General features: G+C 38.6%; 2 protein-coding genes across 2 annotated transcripts in view; one reads left to right on the top strand and one right to left on the bottom strand.

Moving 5' to 3' along the window:
* Window positions 1-23,225, top strand: part of EFHC1 (EF-hand domain containing 1) — an 86,078-nt gene that overhangs the window by 58,432 nt on the left and 4,421 nt on the right. The window contains exons 7-9 of the mRNA XM_072642446.1: window positions 4,764-4,904; window positions 10,455-10,668; window positions 18,268-18,415. Of these exons, the coding sequence (XP_072498547.1) occupies window positions 4,764-4,904; window positions 10,455-10,668; window positions 18,268-18,415 (503 nt within the window). The remainder of the gene's footprint in view (window positions 1-4,763; window positions 4,905-10,454; window positions 10,669-18,267; window positions 18,416-23,225) is intronic.
* The window catches only part of TRAM2 (translocation associated membrane protein 2), a 122,169-nt gene continuing 111,648 nt past the window's right edge, over window positions 12,705-23,225 (bottom strand). The window contains exon 11 of the mRNA XM_072642449.1: window positions 12,705-13,450. Within this exon, the coding sequence (XP_072498550.1) occupies window positions 13,443-13,450 (8 nt within the window). The 3' untranslated portion in view covers window positions 12,705-13,442. The remainder of the gene's footprint in view (window positions 13,451-23,225) is intronic.

Below are 23,225 nucleotides of genomic sequence, written 5' to 3' on the forward strand. Positions count from 1 at the left end.
AAATTCTCTATGGTGAATAATCTTATACAAACACATTGTCTATTTCTTGCCCATGGCAACAGGGTATCAGGGTCAAGTTTACCTTGATAGTTTAACAGTTTTATTACCCCAACTCTGCCTGCCCTCCTAGTCCAGAACTGTCCAATCCCTGAATTAGGTCAGCCTGAAAATGTACAGTGTAAAGGTTGAAAGATAGTTCCTAACGATCTTCATATGTGTATATCTTTATTTCAGTCTCTGATCATTCCCTCTAGAAGAACTCACCTAAGAAGAACAACATAGCACAGAAAAAAATATTCAAGAGCTTAAAGGAGGAAAGGGGGTGTGAAACATTTCAGATGAAAGTTCCCTTAACCCTTACCCTCTCCCCTTACTGGATTCAGAGGAATTCTTTTCATTGGTTAATTCACTAGAAAAAAGAAGAGTTCCAGTTGTGTTTTCTAGCTTTTATGTTTTTCAAGTACAAATTCTAACTTAGTACATATTATTACAAAATTCTACTCTAGCAAAAATTGGATAGACTGTGGAGTTAATCATGAGGGCATTTAATGTGTGTGTGTATGTGTGTGTGTGTGTGTGTGTGTGTGTGTGTGTGTGTGTGTGTGTGTAAAGTCTACTTAGAAGGATTAATAATAATTAATTGAAAATGATTTCTACTTCAGAATTCACATTTGAAGACTACATAAAAGTGAGTAAATATGGAAAAACAAGTTGTGCTTCCCAAATCAGATTTAAACCCAGGTTCCCAGACTCCAAATCCAGCCCTCTTTCCATAACAGTCACAGATCCTTTATAGATTATCTGCCCAGGTTGTTGGAAGAACATAGAATTTCAGGGTTGAAAGGGACCCTACCTGGCATGTGGTCCAAAATATGCCCAAAAAGCAGTTACCACCAGAGCATACTCAGCAAATCGTGGTTAGTCAGTCTTTGATTGAGGACGTCTAGTAAAATGGAGTGGACGAACCCACTGCCTGCCACATCTACCTGTTATACTTCAGGATAGCTCTGATTATTAGGAAGCATGTTCTTACCTCAAGCCTAAATTTCTTTTTATGACTTCCTTCCATCATTCTTAGTTCTGCCCATGGTTATCAGTGTACCACTTGGGCTTTCCATTTATTATACCTGGCTTTTGCTACATGACTGGCCCATCTTATCAGTTCAAAGAATGGACCTTCTTTGAGAACAGTTATTTCATTTTTTTGTCGTTAGATCACTGGAGCCTGGCACCATGCCTTGCATACGGCAGTCACTTAAAAATGTATAATGAATCCCATATATTTCCTGAATGATATAGTTTATACCATTTCTCATGCTCAAGTCATAATTGGCAATATGTTTCATCTTGCTTATGCCTACCATATGTCTCCCTGTTGCTTTTTGGGTCATAAGTAATTTTTATTCTTTGGAAATTGGTATTCTATGATTTGTAAGCATATGGCATCAACAGAAGAATATTGGTGTTAAAAACATTTTTTTTTTGGTTGGGGAGCAGCTTGGGATTATTGAAAGCCATCTAAAATTACCCAAAACAATCTCACCTACTCTCTTTTCTATTTAGTTTTGTGCCTAGCTCATTGTCCATCTGCAGTGCCTCTTATGATGTATGTGCTAATGAACTAACCATCCAACTTCTTGTCATAGTTTGGACAGCAAACAGTCTTAATTCATTTTTTCCCCATGTGAATTTTTGGGCCAATATCTTTTGAATGGTAATAAATCTCAAAGGCTTCCTCTGGGTCTTTCAATATCTCAACATTCTTGGGTACTAGTAAAGCACTCAATAACTCACCATTTGTCTGCTGCATCCAAAGTACTGTGAGAATACAGAGGCAGATTAAAAAAGAAAAAAACAAACACAAATCTTCCCACCCTCAAGGAGTTTATGTTCTACACAAATGGATATAGTAAAAGGAAAATTGAAGAGAAAGAGAGCCTTCTCAGCTTGGTAGAGAGAACAGGAAAGGCTTCATGGAACAGTTGGAACTTGAAAAAAGACAAAGATTCTGAGAGGCAGAAATGAAGTACAGTCTAGGCATGGGGGACAGATTATGTGAGAGACTGAGTTTTGGCAATGAGTAGTTGTATAATTTTTTCTGGAAAATAGAGTTCCTGAAAGGGAATAGTATGAAATAAAGCTGGACAAAGAAAGCTGAGTGGGAGTGAGATTGTGGGAGGCCTTAAATGCAAGACTAAGTGGTTTTTTTCATTCATCCTAGATACAATGGGGAGTCACTGAAGGTTTTTGACAAGTAAAAACAAACCATGCTATACCTATGCTTTAGGAACAGAATTTTAGAAGTTTTGTAAGAGGTGAATTGGGGAGAGAGAATTGAGGAAAGGAGACATGTTAGGCTATTACAGTAGTAACAAGGAAAGATGTGAGGTTCCAAATTAGTGTAATGACTGTGTGAGTGGACAAAAGGAGATGAATGTGAGAGATGTTTGGAAACCAAAATTTAGAAGATTTGGCAACTGATTAGATTTGGGGAAGGGATAAGAAAGAATGGGTATCAAGGATGACATATAACTTGAGAGGTTAGCCTGAGATGACTTTATTCCCAATAGAAACAGGCAAAATTGAAGAAGACAAGTTCTGGGGGGGAAGAGAATGAGTTCCCTTTTAGACAGGTTTGAGTATGAGTATGAGATGCCCATGAGACAGTCCAGGAAGATATACCCTTTGCAGTAGAGAGCTGATGGTTCATGACTGAAGTTTAGTGCAGGGGAGATTAAAGCTTGAGATAGAGATTTGGAAGTCATCTACATAAAGATGATACTTGAACCCATGGAAGCTACTGAAATGTCTTAAGAACACATTGTTGCTGCTGCTGCCATTTGGCCTTTGTTCTTGAAGAGGACCATGACATCAGAAAGTTGATGCCATGACTTGCAAGTGAATTGGATTTAAGTGAGGAAGGGCTCTGGAGCCATCTGGGTCCAGGACAAAGCTCTGAAGAGCTCACACTCTTAAGTGGGTAGAAGATGGATGATGATTCATCCAAAGTCACCCAAAGAGTGGTCTGGCCGGCCAGGATGCCAGGAGAACTAGGAGTGAGTAATGTCCCAAAAGCCAAGGGAGTAGAGAAGGCTTGGCACAGAAGCAATGGAGGTTGAGGAATGAGAAAAGACCATTGGCTTTAGCTTTTGAGAGTTGATAACCTAATCACAAGCCAAATTATAAGAAAACGAGAAGTAAATGGGTAGTGATGAAATGGGACCAATGAAGTCACATAGCAAGGCAAGTCAGATTGTCCATCTATTACACACACACATACACACACGTCTATGGATCTGTATACATATATATCTTAAATTTTATTGTAATAAAGTCCACACAATTTTTGCCTTAGTAAACTTTTGTTATAATGAATAATATAAATTGCATCCCTAGCCTGGAAAACTTTGAAATACAGCTCATACCCTTCCTCACAGTGATGAATTAATAACTAAAAAGAAATAATAATAATTCTTTATTTTTATGCAACCCATGCTTCAAAGCCTGGGACAACTTGGTACACCAATGTGTATGCAAGAAGAGGTTCCTGATTGGTGGAGGTAATATATATGTCTGGAACTACATATCTCCCTCTTCCCAAAAGCTCTCACCAACTCTGCCATTCCTATAGGCATACAACATCAATCAGTTAATCGACAACCAATAAACATAAGGCACCTACTATGTGCCAGGCACTATACTAAGCACTAGAGACACAAAGGATACAAAAGACAATCCCTACTCTCAATGAACTTACATTCTAATGGATTACATAGCATTCTTTCCACCCACAAATACTCTTAAACTAGCACATGCAGCAGCATGCAAATTGCCAAAAAATTGGAAGCCTAGGTTACATTTAGATAGTCTTTTATAATTTACAAAAATTTTAACTGAAGGAAGTAGAGCAAACATTATTCTCTTGATTCTTTTGGGGGCTTAGTGAGAGTCGAGGGATTTGCCTCACTCCACAGCAGAAATCTGTAGAGATTGAACTTGAACTCAGGTCTCCTGACTCCTAAATCAAGTGAACTTTCTACCCTATGATGCTGCACAGTAATGTAGAAACACTTATGAAGCATATTTCCCTTAATCACAACACATAGAAATGTAGGAGTTATTCATAAATTGGGTCTTTTTAAGAGCTTTTCAGTGCCATTAATAATATTTATAATACTTTAGATAGCCAATCTGTTAATGAGCCTTTCCAAACCTAGACTGGTCCTCAGAGGACAGATATAGTCACTGGACCCATACCTAGGGGCTGCCAGATCTGGCTTGACTTTTACTGGCATAACTTTGGAGAGCACATTTAATGGAAGTCAGTCATTCAACAAGAATTTATTAAATACTTACTACGTGCCAGGGCAGCTGAGTGGTGCAGTGGATAGAGTACTGGGCCTGGAGTCAGGAAGACTCATTTTTCTGAGTTCAAATCTGGCTTCAGATATGTACTAGCTGTGTGACCCTGGGCAAGTCACTTCACCCCTTTGTCTCAGTTTCCTCATCTGTAAAGTGGTATGGAGAAGGAAACGGTAAGCCACTTAGGTATCTCTGCCAAGAACACTCCAAATGGGGTCACAAAGAGTTGGACATGACTAAAAAATCACTGAACAACAGTGTGCCAGGCACTGTACTAAGCCCTGGGAATACCAAGAAAGGCAAAAACATGGTCCTTGTAAAGAGCTCCCATTCTGATGGAAGTTAATATTATTGTTTTGTTAAGTCATACTTAGCTGTTTTTGCCTCCCACTCTTCTCCAGGAATTACCTCCTTATAATGGTTTTGGATTCATCGAAGATTCTGCTCAGAATTGCTTTGCCCTGATTCCAAAGTCCCCCAAGAAGGATATCATCAAGATGTTGATAGATGATAACAAGGTGCTTCGATATATGGCTGTGCTGGTGAGTATTGTTTTTATAAACAGTCCTTGGACCATGACTGTTCAGTATATGGTTCAGTTGTAAATGGATTTGCATGTCAAAGTACAATAGATTTAGTTCCTTGCTTTCAGATGGTTTAGGTATTATCATTATTCCCACTGTACAAGTGAGACATTTGGGGCTACTACCCATAGTTCATAGGGTGAGTAGGAGATAAATCCTCTACCTTCTAAGTGTTCCTTCTTCTATGCCATGGCCTTCTATATATAGACCTTTATTGAGGATTGTCTCTCTCTTACCTACTTGATACTATGCCATTTACAAAGGGGTGTTTAAAAATATCTTTTGAGGAGATCATGGAAGGATTTCCTGACCTAGATTAACTGAAATCCTCATTTAACTAGAATTCATATTTCCTCTTGTACTGTACATATTGGAACCATAGATCTAAAAACAAAGTTGAAATCTGGCTCATTTGAAATAGGAGGTAATAGAGTCCTTTCAAGAAAAGTATCCAATGTACAATTTGGTTATCAGATCTAGGACCACAATTTATTTCCTCCACCACTGAAAATGGTTAAACACAAATGCCTTATAAGCATTCACAAACAAACTTAAAAATATAAAGTAGTAACTCACACGTATTGTGCTCTCTGGCTGGCTTGGACTCAGAGCAGAACACAGGAAGCAGGAAAGTGACCAGGGACTCAGATGTGTCTAGGCAAGCACATGTTCTTGCTTCCATGTGCTCATATCTGCCTCCGCCACTGTTGGTCCAAGGGAGGGTAGAGAAATGCCTAAGTCACCTTTGCTGAAAGTCCAAGGGCCAGAAAGCTCCAAGTATAACAAAAGAACTGGACCTCTTCCTCCTCATCTTCACTTATCCTTCCCTGAATGGACCACTCCTCCTGACTCAATCACCAGTCAACTTTGATAACCTCCTTCCCTTACTCCTAGTCATAGGGACCAGTAAGGGGTTTACTGCATCTTCTTAGCAAAGGCGTGTGTCACCCTGGCACATCCCTCTCCAGGGATCTTCCCTGTTTCACTCTGAACATTGGAGTTCACCCTAACATCTTTTCAGTTAACCATTTAAGATGAAGTCTTGCTCAGTAAATACTTAAAATCAAAGAGTAATGTCAGAATTTAAAGGGATTTGAGACATTATTTAGTTTAGTTTAATTGATTTATAGATGAAGACACCAAGACCAGAGAAATTAAGGCAGAGTCCCTTTATGTGTATAAGAGCCTGGAAAGGGATCAGGATTGTTGTGAGGATGTAATGAGGCACTTTGTAAACTGTAAAGCATAGTGAAAACGTGGAATCATTAAAAAATTGAGCCAGAAAGGACTTAAGAGATGATTAACTGTCTTCATTTTACAGCTGAGGAAACAGGTGTAGAGCAGAGAATTGACCTTCTTAAAGTCACAGAGCTAGTCAATAGTAGAGCCAAGGCCAGAATCTAAGCGCTTGGCTTCCAGGTGTTGTTTTCTTTGCTTTGTTTCACGCTGGTATGGTAATTATCAGTATTAGTGCTTATGTTGAGAGAGGAGGGGAAGGCAAAAATGATGGCACTGAAAATGAGACACTAACAAGTTCAGCTTCCATGCCTGACAAGCCTGGAGAAAATCATCCCAAAATTAATTAGCAAAGTGGACATGGTGCTGAGTAATGACAGAGTTGGTTAACGGAGCGGAATTGATAAATTGAATTTATCTTGACTGCAGGATGGATTCTGTTTATATCTCAATCATCTTGCTTACGAGTAAACTGAGAAAATGTCACCCCGAACAATTGGTCGAAGGATCATGCTCCGAGTTGTTTCCAAAGGCCAGAGCCTACTTGAGTTTGGTACATGCAAAGTGATGTTACGGGAGATTTTGTGACAGTATCGATGCTGTTGACATCTTCTCCCCAACAACCAGTATAATGAGATTGAGTATACTTATTAAGTTTGAAGAATAAGCTGGGGGAAGAAGTCAGAGGCCCACAGTCAGGGAAAAGGGGACAGTATCATGTGGCTGGCACATTGGAAAATAGGATTAGAATTCAAATAGTCTTGGTAAAATGGGGAAATGATTAGAAATAAACAAAATGAAGTTCAGTAAGGACTAGTACCCTAGAGATACTCTAAGAGGATAAAATAAACAGCATGAATCCAAGATGAGGATAATTGCCTACATAATATTAGGGCAGAAAAAGGTCTTGGGTCAAGAGGGGCATTGATAATAAAGTGAATTAGTCATAAGAAGCTGCTATAGTGCAGCAAATGGAGTTCTGAGCTCCCAAACTAATGGGATGTGGATAACTTAAAGAAGGTCTAGAAATGAGTCATGTGGATGATTAAAAGATTAGGTTAGAAAATTTATGGGGAAAAGTTTAAGGAACTGGAATTTTTTTCAGCTTTTTTGTTTTTGGACAGCTTTTACAAGCAAAAACCTCACAATTTCTTTAAAGTATAAATGAAGTTATTATCTAGATCACTAGTCTCCAAACTTTTTTGATCGTAGATCCTATCAGGAAAATTATTAAACAACATACACTCTGTGTGTTCATATTTACTTGCAATAATTATGTTCACTAGAAAATTTAGACAAAATAGAAATTTTGAAAAGATGTGATATAAATTAAATTAAATTAAATTCTTATAGTCAGTAGAGTGCTACTGGTTTTGAGTTAAAGGGAGTGATGTAGACACGTCTAGGGCAGGTAGGTGGCACAGTGGTTAGAGTGCCAGGCCTAGAATCAGGAAGATTCATTTTTCTCAGGTTCAAATTCAGCCTCGGACACTTACTAGCTGGGCAAGTCACTTCACCCTATTTGCCTCAGTTTCCTCATCTATAAAATGAGAAGGAAATGGCAAACCACTGCAGTATCTTTGCTAAGAAAAGCTCAAATGGAATCATGATGAGTCAGACATAACCAAAACAACTGACCAACAACAAATGGTTTCAGGCCTGTGCCTTTTCACTTTGGCAGCTATGGGAAGGACAGACTGAATAGAGAAGAGACTTGAGACAGGAAGACCACAATTAGGATGCTATTTTAATAGTCCAGGCAAAAGGTGATAGGAGAAGGTGATGATGCAAGAGTTGACATAAAGGCAGAAGTTACGAGGTTTGACCATTGATAGAATATGTGGAGTAAGGAGTTGAAGGTGACACCAATGTTGTGAACCTTAGGAGACTGAAAGAACAGTGGTCTTCACAACAGAAATACAGAAGCCTAGAAGAGGGGGTGGATTTTTGGGGAAAGATGATGTAATGGTGATGGAGTTTAAGAGGTTCAGGGACCTGCCAAAGACCAGAGTACTGGAGAGGGTCATCTGGAATGAATTCATGGACTTGGACAATCTTTAAGTCAAGTTGGCAAAAATTTATTGTTACGCTTATATAGCAGGCACAGCCCCTTAAGGAACTTTGCAACTTAACAGGAATGATGCGCTTATATAGGAAAAGAAGTGGTAGATATGCTAATTAGGTGATAACTTACAACCTTGGTAACAAGCATTATTCACTACTGGAAACCAGGGGAAGGGATTTCTTTTCTCAGGGGTCTATTTTTGTTCTATTATGTATGTAGCAAGATAGCTTTGAGAGTTGATATCTATAGCTTGACCTCTGGATTGAATATGATAACTTTGGGAATCAATACATGATAATTCTATGGTTACAAGATAGTCCTGTTTTAACAAGAGAATTTCTTCAGAGGTTAGTTTGTTCTTGTGCTGGGGAAAGACAGTTTGTTTTACTGGGGCCCACTATGCTAGGTATAGTGTCCTTTGGCTGGGGAGAAAACTGTCAGGGATAGGGTTTTGAAGCTAGGGAGAAATGTGATCTTGGAACTGTCCAAGCACAAGAGCCCATCGATGAGATGAGCAATGCAGATGCCAATCCATGTCTGCTTATTCTGTGAGACTCACTCCATTCCATCTGAAATGAAAAGGGATGGGATGGGGGGTCTTTGACACTGATCACTGCCCCTGGGCACAGATCCTTACCTTCCAGGGGTGTCTATCATATCCATGATTTGAGGGACAGCATAAGGGGAAGCTAAGGGAGGAAGCTGGTCCCTAGGGGCACCTGTTCATCTGATGCAGAGGGGATTAAAGAATTGGTCAGCTTATAACTGCCCTGAAGAGCCCATCTCCAGATGCGGAGGTTAGGAGCTCACCCAGCAGAAGGAAGAGACTAACTAGGGGATTATTAGAGGATAAGGTTAGGGATGGTTATGTTAGAAACAAACTCTCCTCTATGAGGAGGGTAGGAAATGACCTAGCTTCCTGTCCTCTAGCTGATCACCTTATGTTCAGTCCATGACTCTCTGGAAGGCTGCAGCCCACACTTTTGGAGATCACTGATCTAGATAGGTGATAGTGGCCTTTTGTCCTCTGACTCCAAAGGCTGATTGAGAGAAAATGTGCTTAAGTGGCTTCATGAAAAATTTTAGCCAGGTTAAAGGAAGTTTCTCACCTTTGAAAGGCTTAACCAAGGGACAATGAATGATCACTCTGAGTGATATAGTTTGGGGGAGGGTTAAGGATTCTGCATTATTTTTTCTTTGAGAAACTCTACTCTTTCAAAGAATACACATATACCACTGTTAACTCTTATTTAGGGTTCTGATATCAAACATAATGAGTAGATTCATCTTTGAGTACTGGAAACACGAATTAGGTGCTCAAAAAGAGATCTTTTTATCTATATCAATCTCTATCTGCACATCATGTGGCTTTGGAGAACTCGTCAGTACCAAAAAAGATGGGTTATATCCTTTGCATAGTTCTTGGCTAAAGGATTGCTGCCTAACCATCCAACTGGCCTGGACCTCTCTGGAGGTAATAGGCAGCCATCTCTGGATCTGTCAGGATTCAAGGAGGGTTGTCACCCATCTGACTAGCTGCTAGCTTCACCAAGCTGCTGAGCAGCTGAGTGTTTGTTATTTTGGAGGCTCTGACAACACCCAACTGTGACCTTACATTTGACAATGATTCATTCCTCACTTGTGCAATAATAATGATGGATTTATATAGTGCTTTTAGGCTTTCAAACATTCTCAAATGATTCTCAAAACAACTTTGTGAGATCAGTATTATTATCTGATTTTAAAGAAGAAGAGGAAGAAACTGAGACTAAAAGAGGTTAACTGATTTGTCCAGGTTGACATATAACCGAGGAAGTGTACCGGAAGTGGGATTTGAACTAGAGTCTGCTGACTCTGGGCCATTGTGCTTCAGAATATCTTTATTAAGGTAGAGCTGGTTAACTCACCTGAGCGAGTGCTCAATCAAGCAAAAGAAACAAGAGAAAACTGGTTGACAAAATGAGCAGTGACAAAATGGAATAACTGCATGTCACAAGCCTGGGAAGTAGCAGGATGTGTGTGCTGAGTGCTGAGTATATATCTGCTTAATATAACACAAATGTGCAAAGATTAAATGCTTCTCTATGGTACCCTCAATTTTCACTAACTTTAAAACACTGATTGCCAAGACTATAGATCATGAACAGTCAAATGATAATCTATTCAGCTATTAGATAATTATCTCCTTCATTTCTTTATTCCCACAGGAATCCCCTATCCCTGAAGATCGGGGACGCTATTTTATCTTTTCTTATTACTTAGCCTCAGAGATGGTCAGTATCTTTGAGCCACCAGTCAGAAATTCTGGCTTCTTTGGGGGCAAATACCTGAGTAAGACCAAAATTGCTAAGCCAGGTTCCTGTGTAGACAATCCCACCTTCTACGGACCCGGTGACTTTTATATTGGTGCTCTCATTGAAGGTAAGTCTATAAATAATTCTGCCTTTTCTAAGCACTTGAAAGTGCTTTCTCATTTGTTGAGATTTATTTTTGCTAACTCATTATTAACTAGGATACTGACTGAGATTAATGTGGTTGATTCCTTCTTTCTAAAATGTTTTAAAGGTATGATCAAACACTACCCCCACCTCCATGTAATATAATCCACACAATCAGAACTATACTTACACCTTAAACTAGCATAATAAATCTTATCTTCTTTATGTTCCCTTCTAGCCTCTCTCCATTTATACCTGTGTATAAATAAATTCTATATATAGATTATATATATGTAAAGATTCTGTTTTCCTTTATGTAGTCATAATCTTTGTATGTTTTTAAAATACACTTATCTTTATATAAGAATAATTTCCTACTCACCCCATAGACTGAACCTTCTTTGCAACACAGAAAAAAAAAACAATCGGGTAATAACATCTGATAGCAAGTCTATATCTGACAGTATATATAACATTCTGGCCTAGCGGTCTTTTAACTCTGCTGTGAGAGATTTGTTTCTTCATCACGTCTCCAGGACCTTTGTTGTTTTTTTACCACTACTCAGAATTCAACTTCCCTTTAGAGAGCTTTCCATTTACATTGTGTATAGGGTTGCTTAATTCTATTTATTTCATTGTGTCAGTTCATACAATTCTCAAGTTTATCTGCAGTCGCTCATGTTAATAATTTCTTGTTACAAAGTAATATTATAGTATAGTTATATACCTTCTTACCACAGCCTGTTAATTTCTGTGGTTTCCTTCGTCATTTTCTGCAGGAGGCCTTTTCTAGTTTCCCATAGCTCCTAGTATCTCCACCTTTGAGATTGCCTTCCATCTGCTCTGCATATATCTCCTATGCACCTGGTGATTGGTGTCATGGCTCCCTCCTTAGAATGTAAGTTCCTTGAGAGCAGTGACTGTTTTTAATACTTTTTAAAAATGTGCTGAGCACAGTGCCTGGAGCATAATCATCATAAAAAGTTTTTGTTGTTGATTTCAGCCATCTCCCACTTGGTAGTACCCATTTTGTTTCTAGTTCTTTGCTACCGCAGAGTGCTGCTATGGATAATTTTGTCATATATATTAGAGTTTTGTTTCTGTCTTTGACCTCCTCAGGGTGTTTGCCCATCAGTGGGATCGCCAAGTCAAATAATAGGAGCAGTGTAGTCACTTTTTCCCCTCTCTTAATTCCAAACTGAAAACCAGAATGGTTGTATCACTTCACAGTTTCAACTTCAACATACATACCTAGTGTGCATGATCTTTGCCACTTTGAATGGCGTTCAGTGAAACCTCAAAAAGGTTTCAATTTACATTTCTCTACGGCTAGGGATTTAGAGTAAGTTTTTGTTTGGTAACTTCTAGTTTGTAGCTCTTTGGAAAACATTTTGATCAGATTCTATGACCACTTATCTAATGAAGAATGGTTCTTGATGTTGTATCTTTAGTATCTATAGTCAAATCACTATATATTTGGAAGTCAGACTTTTATCATTGATATTTGATACATATGTGGACAATAAGTCAACAAAGAAGACTGAGGAGAGCTCACACAGGATTCAAACCAAGAGAATTCCCTGAAAACCCAGGTGGAGATGGTGGTCGACTGTTAAATATAGTGGATAGGTTAACAGGGATTAGATCTAAAAGAAGACCCTCATATGTAAGAGAGCACTGGTAACTTTAGAGAGAGCAGTTTCGGTTGGTGATGAGGTCAAAAACCAGATTGCAAGGCATGGAGGAGAGGAAAGGAAAGAGAAACAACTTTTTCAAGAAATTTGAGAAAGGGAAGAGGGATACAGGATGATAGCTTGAAAGGGTGGTAGGGCATAGTGAAGGTTTTAGTTTGGTTTTGTTAGGAATAAGGGAGACTTGGACATGTTGGAATGCAGTAGAGAAGGAATCAGTTAAAATTGGAGGGGGTGGGTGCCTGAGGATACAATCTACTAGAGAAGTTGAGTTCAAGTAGACATGTAGAAGATGTTAACAAAAACAACAAAATACAAGTCCGTAAAACATGATTTACAATTGGATTTATTACAAGAGAAATGGACATGCATATGGAATTCCTATAGACAGAAACATGAATATTTGTGGGTTACAAAAAAGGGGAAGTCTCATGGGAGGAGTAGAGAACAATCTCCTCCCAAATGGGAGTGGTATGGGTGAAAGAGAGCAGAAAAGGAGATGGAACAGGAATAAATAGGATGGGAAAAGCAACATTCTTTTCTCTTGGGACCTGCTGGACTATGAAAATATGATGGTCTACTTATTTAGAAGGGTCCCAGCTGCACAGTTTATCAGCCTGGTGAAGACTGACTGGCACCTATCTTGTAGCTGGTTTGGCTCTCAAGGACACACTGAGTCCAGCTAAAGGTACAAATAACAAATTGTCAACCAAAGCAGTACAATAATGAACATCAACATTAAGGAACATTAAGTCTCCTTGCAGTTTAGTAACTGATTCCCAATGTCCATCCAATCAGCACATTTTATCTTGGATGTGAGGTGTCCCATGTAGTTGTCCAGCCCCTGGCACGCCTTTTCTTGGGGCAGTCTGGAAAATATTGTGTTCTCAGGGACACCACTTCAGTGGATTCCCTTTTTGATTCCAAGTTACCTGTGAAGACTCATTAGATGTTTCTGCTAAAATCTTTTACAAAATGGATCTCAATATGTCTAAAAGTTTACTTCTCCATCAACGAGTCCATGTGGTGAAAACCAGTTGGAACCTGGTGGTTCTGACTTGATCAATTACATTGCTATAAAGAGAGGAGGGGACCAAATTAGGAACCCATAGTTTACTTGAAATTTCAGAGAATTCAGGTTTTAAATACCCCTTGATATTTATCTAAACTCTGTTCCTGACATAAACACTGCTAACAACAAGCTAAAGGAAGACAATTAAAAAAAAAATCTGTGAGTATCTGACTTGTAAATGAGTCCTTCTGAATGAAGATTTAATATTTACCAAAGTAGACATACAAACTTGAGCCTAGAGTGCTTTTGTAAATTAACATTGATTCCATTTTCATTTAACTTTCTATGATGTAAGTTGGCAAACTGTTACGTTGAATATATTTAAGAAATTCAATTACAAACTGAAAGACCAAAAGTAAATATTTTAAAATATCACAGAAGGCAGGACTCTTAAAAATCTTCCAAATTACATATCTATTCATTTATCTTGTTTTCTCAAAATTTTTACTTTATTAATTATTTTAGAATTTCAAATTTAGATACCATTTCATTTAAACTGATTCCACTTCAAATGAATTTCTTGAGAGATGGAACATGAAATAAATTTCTTCAATTATCTTCTGATTACCAATGTTGACTATAGTTAGGAGTATATATATTTTTTTCTCTTTCTGGCATGCAATGAAGTTTGAGTAAGTGCTTGACTTCCCTTGTCCCTTTCCTTACTCTGAATATTGGGGAAGGCAATCCTGAGTTATTTGAATTATCCCACCGAGTTGAATTCAGAGAGACTCAGAGGTCCCAAGGGACAGACATTTAAGGCGAAATTGGAGTGTGTTTGTTCTAGACTCATGGGAAGTGCTGACATAGGTGGGAAGTAACACCTGGTGCCTGTAGGAATGATGACATCATACTGTAAATTTACTCAGACTAAACCCAGTGTTGATGATCTAGACCAAGACCAAAGATGAAAGGGATAGATTTATGTTCCAAACTTCTGGAAAAAAAATTTTTGTGTGAGTTTTCCAGTATTTTTGTGTCAGTATTTTCCAGAATTTGGCAGGAGCCATAATATAAGTAAGAGGCTTCAAAATAGCATTATTTGAGTTGAACACAGAGAGAATTTGTACTTCTTGTGGCATTAAAAAAAAGCATCAATAACTCCATTTTGCCCTTTATTCACCATTTTATGAAGTTAAGTTTACACTTCTTGTGAGTCACCTGACTTCAGGGAAACTGTAAAACTTTCACCTGATTTTGGAGAAAATTCTGATCTTCACTGATAAGAAATAGTGACTTGATCTGTACATTATAGTTTTGGTTTTGTTTTTTTTTCCCAAATTCCCTTCAACTTGTAATAACTGTAGAAACCAAAGGTTGAGGTCCTTGTGATAATGGAGAGCCTTGGATCCAATTTGTTTCTGCAGTTGCATGCTTTGCTAAATAAATCATTGTTTGGATGGAAACCCAGTGTCTTTATTCCACTGTAGCATTGCTGAGATGACAAGCAATTCTGAAAAATACTCCCCTTTGTATTACAGAGACAGATGGTAACTTGCCCAGGGTCACACACTAGTAAGTGTCTGAGGCTGGATTTGAACTCAGGAAGGGGAAGAGTCTTCCTGACTCCAGGCCCCACACACTATAAATTGCACCACCTAGCTACCCTACTGGAAACAATTGAGAACTGAAGGAAGATTAATAGGCACCGCTTTCCTGGGAGCTGATGAATTATCTCCATGACTAAAAGTTAACTGAAGTTATTTCAGTTCTGTGAGAGAGGGTTGTTTATTGGCCAGTGTCAGTATTTTCCATGAATTGTACTTGTTTTCTCCTACCTATATGTAAACTTTTTGAGCTTTGTGAAGGACTTGTTTGCAAGGGGAGTTAGTGACAAACCAGTAGGTGTTGTCATATAGTGATGTTTCCAGCTTTGTGTGCATAGAAAGACTGTGGGTGGGTGGGGGAAGAGTCAGAGATGAAAAAATACCTCCAAAGGTATATCCAGGCTCTTCATGTTATGTGAGAATCTCTGACATGTGAGAGCTAGGTGGCTCCATGGATAATGTATTGAAGTTAGAGTCAGGAAGACTTGAGTTAGAGTCCTACCTTAGACATATACTAGCTGTGAGATCCTGGGCAAATCACTCTCTCTGCCTTATTTTCCTTCTCTGTATAACAGGCATAATAATAGCACTTACCCCACAAGGTTATTGTGAGAACCAAATGGGATAATGTATGTGAAGCACTTCTTAAGTCTTAAAGTGCTATAGAATGCTAGCTGCTATTATACCACTATCATGAAGGAGGATGACCTATGCAAAGTACCAAGAGGAGAGATTCTCTGTGGAGGATGAAGTACTCCAGATAATCTTTATGATATTGTGCAGATTTCTATGAGACCCTGAACACTTCCCTCTTCACTGAGATCTTGAGCACCTAAAAAAAAGTTCAGCTTAGTAATTCACATAGGAAAGACAAAGTGGATGAAAATTGCATATTGCCCTCATATAATATGCTTTGGGTTGGATGGTCTGTTGAATTAGCCCATCAGTATCTTGAACAAGCAATGGGGAAGGACTGTTAGTCAAGCCCAGAAATGAAGTGGATGAAATCACATTTGGAAGGCTATGTAGTCATAGTTGTTCCCTGCCACTAGTTATATCTTTTTAACGTCAGTTTTCCAACTGTGATGCTATATTGCTATAAATCATGAAACAACATCTCAGAAGAATCAAGATAGCAAGTCATCTAAAACGAGTTAACAAATATATAGTAGATGGAAGTCATATGCAACTTATACATAAAAAGTAGCAGAAAAAGACATCAAGGAAATGTACGATTCAAAAGGGAAGAGGGGCTAGTCATGTAGTGAGAATTGGGCTAATAGATGGACAGTCTGAATGTCTCTACCAAAAGTCTCTAGATCTCTATCATGCACTCTGGGCAGATTCTCTATAAATTTATTGGGAGGATATGGATAAGTCATACATTGGGGGGTTGTTATTTGTCCTGGAAAAGGGAATATACAAACTGATGGGATTATGAAACCGGATTTCAGAGAATTTTTTTTATTTTTACTTTATCAAATCTAACTACTTTGTCCTGAATAATGTCTTTCCTTTATTATCAGTAGATAAAAATCTCTTCCCTCACCATTAACTATATTATTCTTTTTTCTTCCAATTTAATTTTATGTTTGTCATTGATCCAAATGGAATTTATTGTAATATGTGGTACTGTGTCACACAGCATCTCAGAGATGGAATGGACTTCAGCAGTCATTTAGTTCAGCCCATGTCCAGAAAAGGATCCTCAGTATATTATGTATATTAGATCTATATAATGGCAAGTGTTCATCCAGCCTTTGCTGGAAGACCTATACTGAGGGCAATGTGCTATCTGCCAAGGTAGTCCATTCTTTGGACCACTCTTTGATGCTTTAATTATAAGAAAATTTATCCTTACATGAAGCATAAAAATTGCCTCTTTGCAACTAGAACAAATCTAATCGTTCTTCCATGAGATAATCTTTCAAATACTTGAACAATAGCCTCTCCAGACTACATATGTCCTTCAAAAAAATTCCTCAAATGGCATGTTTGACCTTCTCTAGACCCATTCTAACTTATCAATATTCTTCTTAAAATGAGGAACCATGAAATAAATAAACACAATCTTTGACCTGCCTACATATTCTCCCTTAACTTCTCTTTGGTTTCCCCCATCCTTCTCTGTCTTCCCTCTTCCCTCCCCATGAGTATGAATCTTTCTTTGCTTTCTTGAGGCTGTCTGTTATATAATTGAACTTATTCATTCAGTTATTTATTTTTAGAATTTATTGCCTTGATTCTGGTGTTGCTTCAGTGTGCATTTCTCTTTGTGTCTTTTCCTGTTTGCCATAATTTAAAAAACAAAACATCAGCTTTATTTAGTGGGGGGGGTTTTCAGCATTTTTGTTAACGTTTCTAGAAATTCTGGAGGGTTTTATTGTTTGGCATTTCAGTTGCTAATCCTGAAGGGGACTGTGCTAATGCCTGGCTTGCTTATGGCCCCTCATTGTGCCATATTCTCAGATATACTGGCAAGATGTCTTATCTTTTACTTAGTCTCAAGCACCAAATCAACTGCATTTGCCTTTTGTGAATATTACACGTGAAACTTTCTAACCTTTCCTTGAGAAACCTGATATATAACAGTTTTAGTTAGTGGCAGAAGGTAAACAAGATAAATTTCATAAGCCAGGGATTCATGAACTTGTCAGTGTTAAAGTCCATTATTTCCCTCATGAAAAACATGTCTACCTCACAGCATTGCTATAAGCAAAAGTGACTGCTAAACAATGAATCTGGTGCCATTTGGCAAACTAGACCTCTTTCCCCAGAATGGGATACAAATGGCTAGAATGATTGATTTGTCTGTAAGGGCGGTCTCTGGTACTAGAGGAATTCTACCCAACCTCATGTGCATCTTTGTCTGCCCTACTTATGAAATTGGTGTATGCAGATGCCTGGGGTCTGTTTATCCTTGGCTGATGTAGTTCAGAGAGGTTCCAGCTATTTTTAACCACTATTGCCACCGAGATTCAGTGTGTACTCCTGACTAGTTTTCCTGGAACCACTATATGTGCTTTTTTGTCTCCCAGGGACCAAAACAGAGAGCTAAAAAATTGGTGGCCAGCAGAGTTGATTGGCACATGTATCCTTCTGCCTTTTGTGTGTGTTGGTTTACATGTCACCAATAAACCCCATAGTTAGATTTAAGAAGTCGAATATTTCTGTTCCTTGACACCAAGAACTAGACTAACTCCAAAGGGCTATATAAATAAATATCAGTTATATTTCCATAACTAAACCAATGGAATATTACTCTTTCCCAGTTTTTGGCCATAGGTTCATCATCCAAGATGCAGATGAATATGTTTTGAAATTCCTGGAAAGCAATGCAAATGATTATCCCCCATCAACAATCCAGTCACTCAAAAATCATTTCTTAAAACAGCAACGTACGACACAGGAATCTGACAGGTATGTTTGCCATCCCATTGTGTGTTTGTTTCCATTTTAGATAAGTAGATCTCTAAATTGTGTTCCTCCCATTACCAGATAAGAACAATTGAGTATACAAGTCTGATCCTACACATGGGTCCAAGACAAGACCTAAGACCTTATTTTATTTTAACCTCGCTGAAGCATTTGGCATAACATTTTACTATAGTCTCTTCACACATATGCATAGTACTCCAGATTGGAAAGTCATTTAATCTCATAAGCCTCAGTTTCCTCATCCATCAAACGGGGAAGATAATATTGACACAACTTAGTCTCTACAGTTGTTTTTGAGGAAAGTAGGTTGTAAACCCTAAAATGTTGAAGTAAGCTTATTATTACTATTATTGCTGTAAGGTTATACTTATTGAGGGGAAAAAAAGTGTCATATCCAGAATGTCAGATCATTTGGAGTTAAGCTATCACTGTGGTTCTATCCAGTATCTCTAAGATTGAGGGCAGAAAGAGTAATGCAGGTTCTAGTTAGGGGCTTTAAGACCTACATCAAGAGTCCATTGGGAATTTTGCCTTCCACATCCAGAAAAAGAACTATGGAATTGGATCGCAGAACAAAGTAGATTATTTTCTTGTGTTTTGTTTTTTTTCTCATGGCTTCTCCCACTCATTTTAATTCTTCCATGCAATATGACTAAGGTGAAAATGTATTTAGTAAGGATGTATGTGTAGAACCCATATAAGATTGCATGCCATCTCAGGGGGGAGGGGGGAAGGAAGGGAGAAGGAGGGTGGAAGGAGGGGGAGAAAATCTAAGATTTATGGAAGTGATTGTAGAAAACTGAAAACAAATAAATAAATTAATAATAATAAAAAAGACCTACATCAAGAATCTCAGGTCCCTGGATTTGACCTCCACCTTTTCGTTTCTCCTCGGTGGTACTGCATGAGTGCAGATACCCATATCCAGAGGTGGATATTAACGATACCCCTCTTAGCTGATTTTGGCTTCCCCTCCAACAGGTAAAGAGCTCCACTCCCAGGAATTATAATTATCCAATGACTGACTAGAGGTCTGGTTTGCCTTTTCTAAGAGAGACAAACATAGTATTTGACCACTTGTGTTTATTTAAGCAGCATGTGGCACTTTTCGCTACTGGACCCCGCTGCAGAATGTAGTGATCAAGATAGAGTTAGCCCTTCATTATCCCTTAACTAGACAACTGTATAACTTGGGGCTTGCTGAATAATAAGCCTTCTCCAGAAATTCTTATTGGTTCTGATGTCCTTTCCTTGTGACAGCCAGGAGTTGAGGATGCAGATAACATGTGTACACAGAGGAAAGTAAGACTTACCAGTATCCTTGATTCCCTCCACGTATTTTTCAGGCATGTCAGAAGCAGGGGGTTGGATTAGGAAAAGGGCCATGGCAGAAATACAGCCAGAGAAGCTTTTCTGTGGACATTGTTCTAGACTATACAAAGTGCTCCTTTCCTTCTCCACTGTCCCTGAATGGCTCATTAAGCAAATGACTGCTTGCTTGGTGGATTTTCCTTGCTTGGGTCAGGAAGGTCTTGGATCACTGATCCAGGGAAGAGTCCAGCAAAGAGATGAATCTCTTTGCTATTGGAATGACAACAGGGTGGCTCTGATACACCAAAGTCAATAAGTAACCTAACACAGAAAGGGTTTGGGATGGGAGAGCAGACACAGAGAGATGAACTATTTGTTTCGTAGCAACATAAATGAATTCCCCACTGCCCTGGCCATGAGAAAGTCTTTGCCGGGGTGCTCTTGGCAAAGGATTCTGGGATCAAGCAGAACACTAAAAGGCCAGCTTTTCCCCATGGGGGAATTAGTCACCCTATAAAACTTAGATTTCACAAACTCCTGACCTGGGATTTGAAGTTCCCTTTTAGGATGGTCCCTGGCCAGGTCTCCCTGGCATCAGGCAAATAGCTTAACTGTAACAAGCCTCTGTCTTCAAACCTGAGCCCCTGATGTAATCCATGGATAAATTGACTTGAAAACTTGCACTAAAGCATCAAAGGCTATAGGCATTCCTGCTGTCATGTCAGTGGGGACAGATACCTGACTTTTTCAGGGATCGAAGGAGTCGTGTTCGAACATTCATTGTTCAAAGTGATGTGATGATCAATTTAATTATATGTTCTATGCCTGGTACTAACGGGGACCTTTGTGAAGACTTAGGTAACTTCCTGTAGCTAAACCAGAACTTACAGCAGTCATTTATAATTTAGCAACTAAGGTTAGGAAGCACACCACTAATCAGGGAAACATTTTATTTCCCAAATTTAAAATGTCTGATGATTCTCTCCAAGGTTGAATGTATGTTCCTTAAAGTATATATTTTGTGGAAGACTGATTTGTGTGTTTGTTAGAATGTGTCTTCTGTGTTAAAATTAATTGTATCAATTAGAAAAACTTTTTACTGGAAAAAAATAGATAATCTCCTTGAAGCTAGGAGCATTTGCATTTTTATCTTTGTAATGGAAGCTGGTGGCACTGGGCATAGAGCACTGGGCCTGAAGTCATGAATACCTGACTTCAAATCTAGCCTCAATGTGTGGCAGGTCACTTCACCTGTTTGCCTCAGTTTCTTCCACTGTAAAATGGGGACAATAATAGCACCTACCTCTCAGGGTTATTGTGAGGATTTAATGAGATGATACCTCTAAAGAGCTTAGCACCGTCTCTGGCACATAGTAGGTGCCTTAGGAAGGCCTGTTCCGATCCCCTTCTCCCTTTGTATCTCCATTGCCCAGCAGCATTCCCCTAACATTGACGATTTTGAGCTGGGACCTTAATGGGTCTGACCAAGCAAGCAGTCATGTGCTTAATGAGCCATTCCAGGGCCATGAAGAAGGAAAGGCCATCTAAGTTCAGCCCCCTCATTTGAAACAAACATGAGGAAACTGAGTCCTGGAGAAGTTTGAATGACCTGCTCAGGATTATATAGCTAGTAAGTGGTGGAGTTGGGATTTGAACCTGAATCCTCTGACTCCAAAACCAAGACTCTTTCCACTGCTCCATGCTTCTGCCTTAAAAAGGCATTTTATGCATAACTCCATGTTGAAAAGAAGGGTAGTTTTGTACAGTGATCTTTCCTTGAACACTTGAACAAATACTAATTAAGCCTTTCTTGTTTTACCTTTTCACTGGAGAGATGGGAAAGACTGGGAAGAGATAGAGAGGAAATATGAAAAGAAGCAAAGGGACAAAAAGATGTCAGTTGTCACAGTAGGAGAAGGGAAAAAAGATAACAGAATTGTAGCCATAGACCTTGTGTGCTTTGTATCCCTAAATGCTCGGCACAGTGCCTGGTGCATGAAAGGTGCTTAATAAATACTTATTAACTGACTGCTATATGCAAGAGTTAAAAACAGAAACTATCCATTAGAAAAATGATTCCATTAGAAAAGGCCAGCAGAAAGTAGTAGAAAGAGTAGTATTTGGAAATCAAGGGGATGCCCATCCATTCGGGAATGACTGAACAAGTTGTGGTATATGAATGTAATGGAATACATATTGTGCTATAAGAAATGACAAACAGGCAGACTTCAGAAACACCTGGAAAGACTTATATGAACTGATGCTGAGTGAAGTGAGCAGAACCAGGAGAACATTATACACGGTAACAGCCACAGTGTGCAACAACTGTTTTTGATAGACTTAGTCCTCCAACATGACTAATGTGAAAATATGTTTAATAGGAATGTATGTGTAGAACCCATATAAGAATGCATGCCATCTTGGGGAGGGAGGGGGAGAAAATTTCAAACTTATGGAAGTGATTGTTGAAAATTTAAAACAAATAAATAAATTTGAAAAGAAAAAGAGTAGTATTCAACTGAATCCCGACATGGACTTTCCTCTCAGCTCTAGTGCTTCTTAGCTTATGTGACCTTGGGTATGTGCACTAAGCTTTCTGTGCCTCTGTTTCTTCTGTTAGATGAACTATCCCATTCAGCTCTCAATTCAGTTGAGAGAAGAACCAAGTAAGTAAAATAAGGGACTTTGCAAGTTGTACTTTTCAAAGAGAGAGGTTTTCTTTTTTTTTAAATAAAGTTTTAAATAACCAATCTGTTTCCATTTTGGAATATCCTAGGCATTAAGGAATAACCTTAGTAGTTTCTCTTCCACAATGAGACTTTTCCCATTGTGGTTTCACTATATCAGTCAGCATAAGAAGTTAAATGAGAATTTTGGGGGAGTTTTGTGAAAGCAGCAGACAACACAGAAAAAGTTTAGAAACTCGGAAATGCATAAAATATATGTATAGTATTGTATAATATCAACGTAGTTTATCTTTTAATGCCATAAATATGCATTCTTATTCTCTGGTATGAAAGGAGGGCCAAGCAATTTTATGTGGATTTTCCAGATTGTGGGGGTGCTGTGCCCCCAATCTCCTCAATGTGGAAGGGATAATTGTACACTGAGAAGGCAATTTCTTAACTTGTACAGAAAGCATTACAGAGTACAAAATTAAATGGGAAGGAATTGTTAAGTTTCCCAAAGGTCCCTACTTTTTAGCTGCAAAGTACAGAAAAAACAAACTTCAGGAATTTATTTTTAGATAATTTAACATCAATGGTGAGTTGAAAAAAACATCAGTGCTATCCATTACAACTCGTAGAGACAACCAGGCCCCTCCTAAACCAGGAGAGGGACCAAGATGATTCGTGGTGGCCGCAGTGAACTACAAATAGTAGATCAGGATGTTGACTTCTAGCTGTGACTTCATTTTACCTTTTATGAGAATGGATCGCCTGTTGGCTCTATGTTCAGCACAGCTCATTCATCAGTGTTT

Source organism: Notamacropus eugenii, chromosome 2 (genome assembly GCF_028372415.1).
Source record: "Notamacropus eugenii isolate mMacEug1 chromosome 2, mMacEug1.pri_v2, whole genome shotgun sequence".
In the NCBI taxonomy this organism is placed as follows: domain Eukaryota; kingdom Metazoa; phylum Chordata; class Mammalia; order Diprotodontia; family Macropodidae; genus Notamacropus; species Notamacropus eugenii.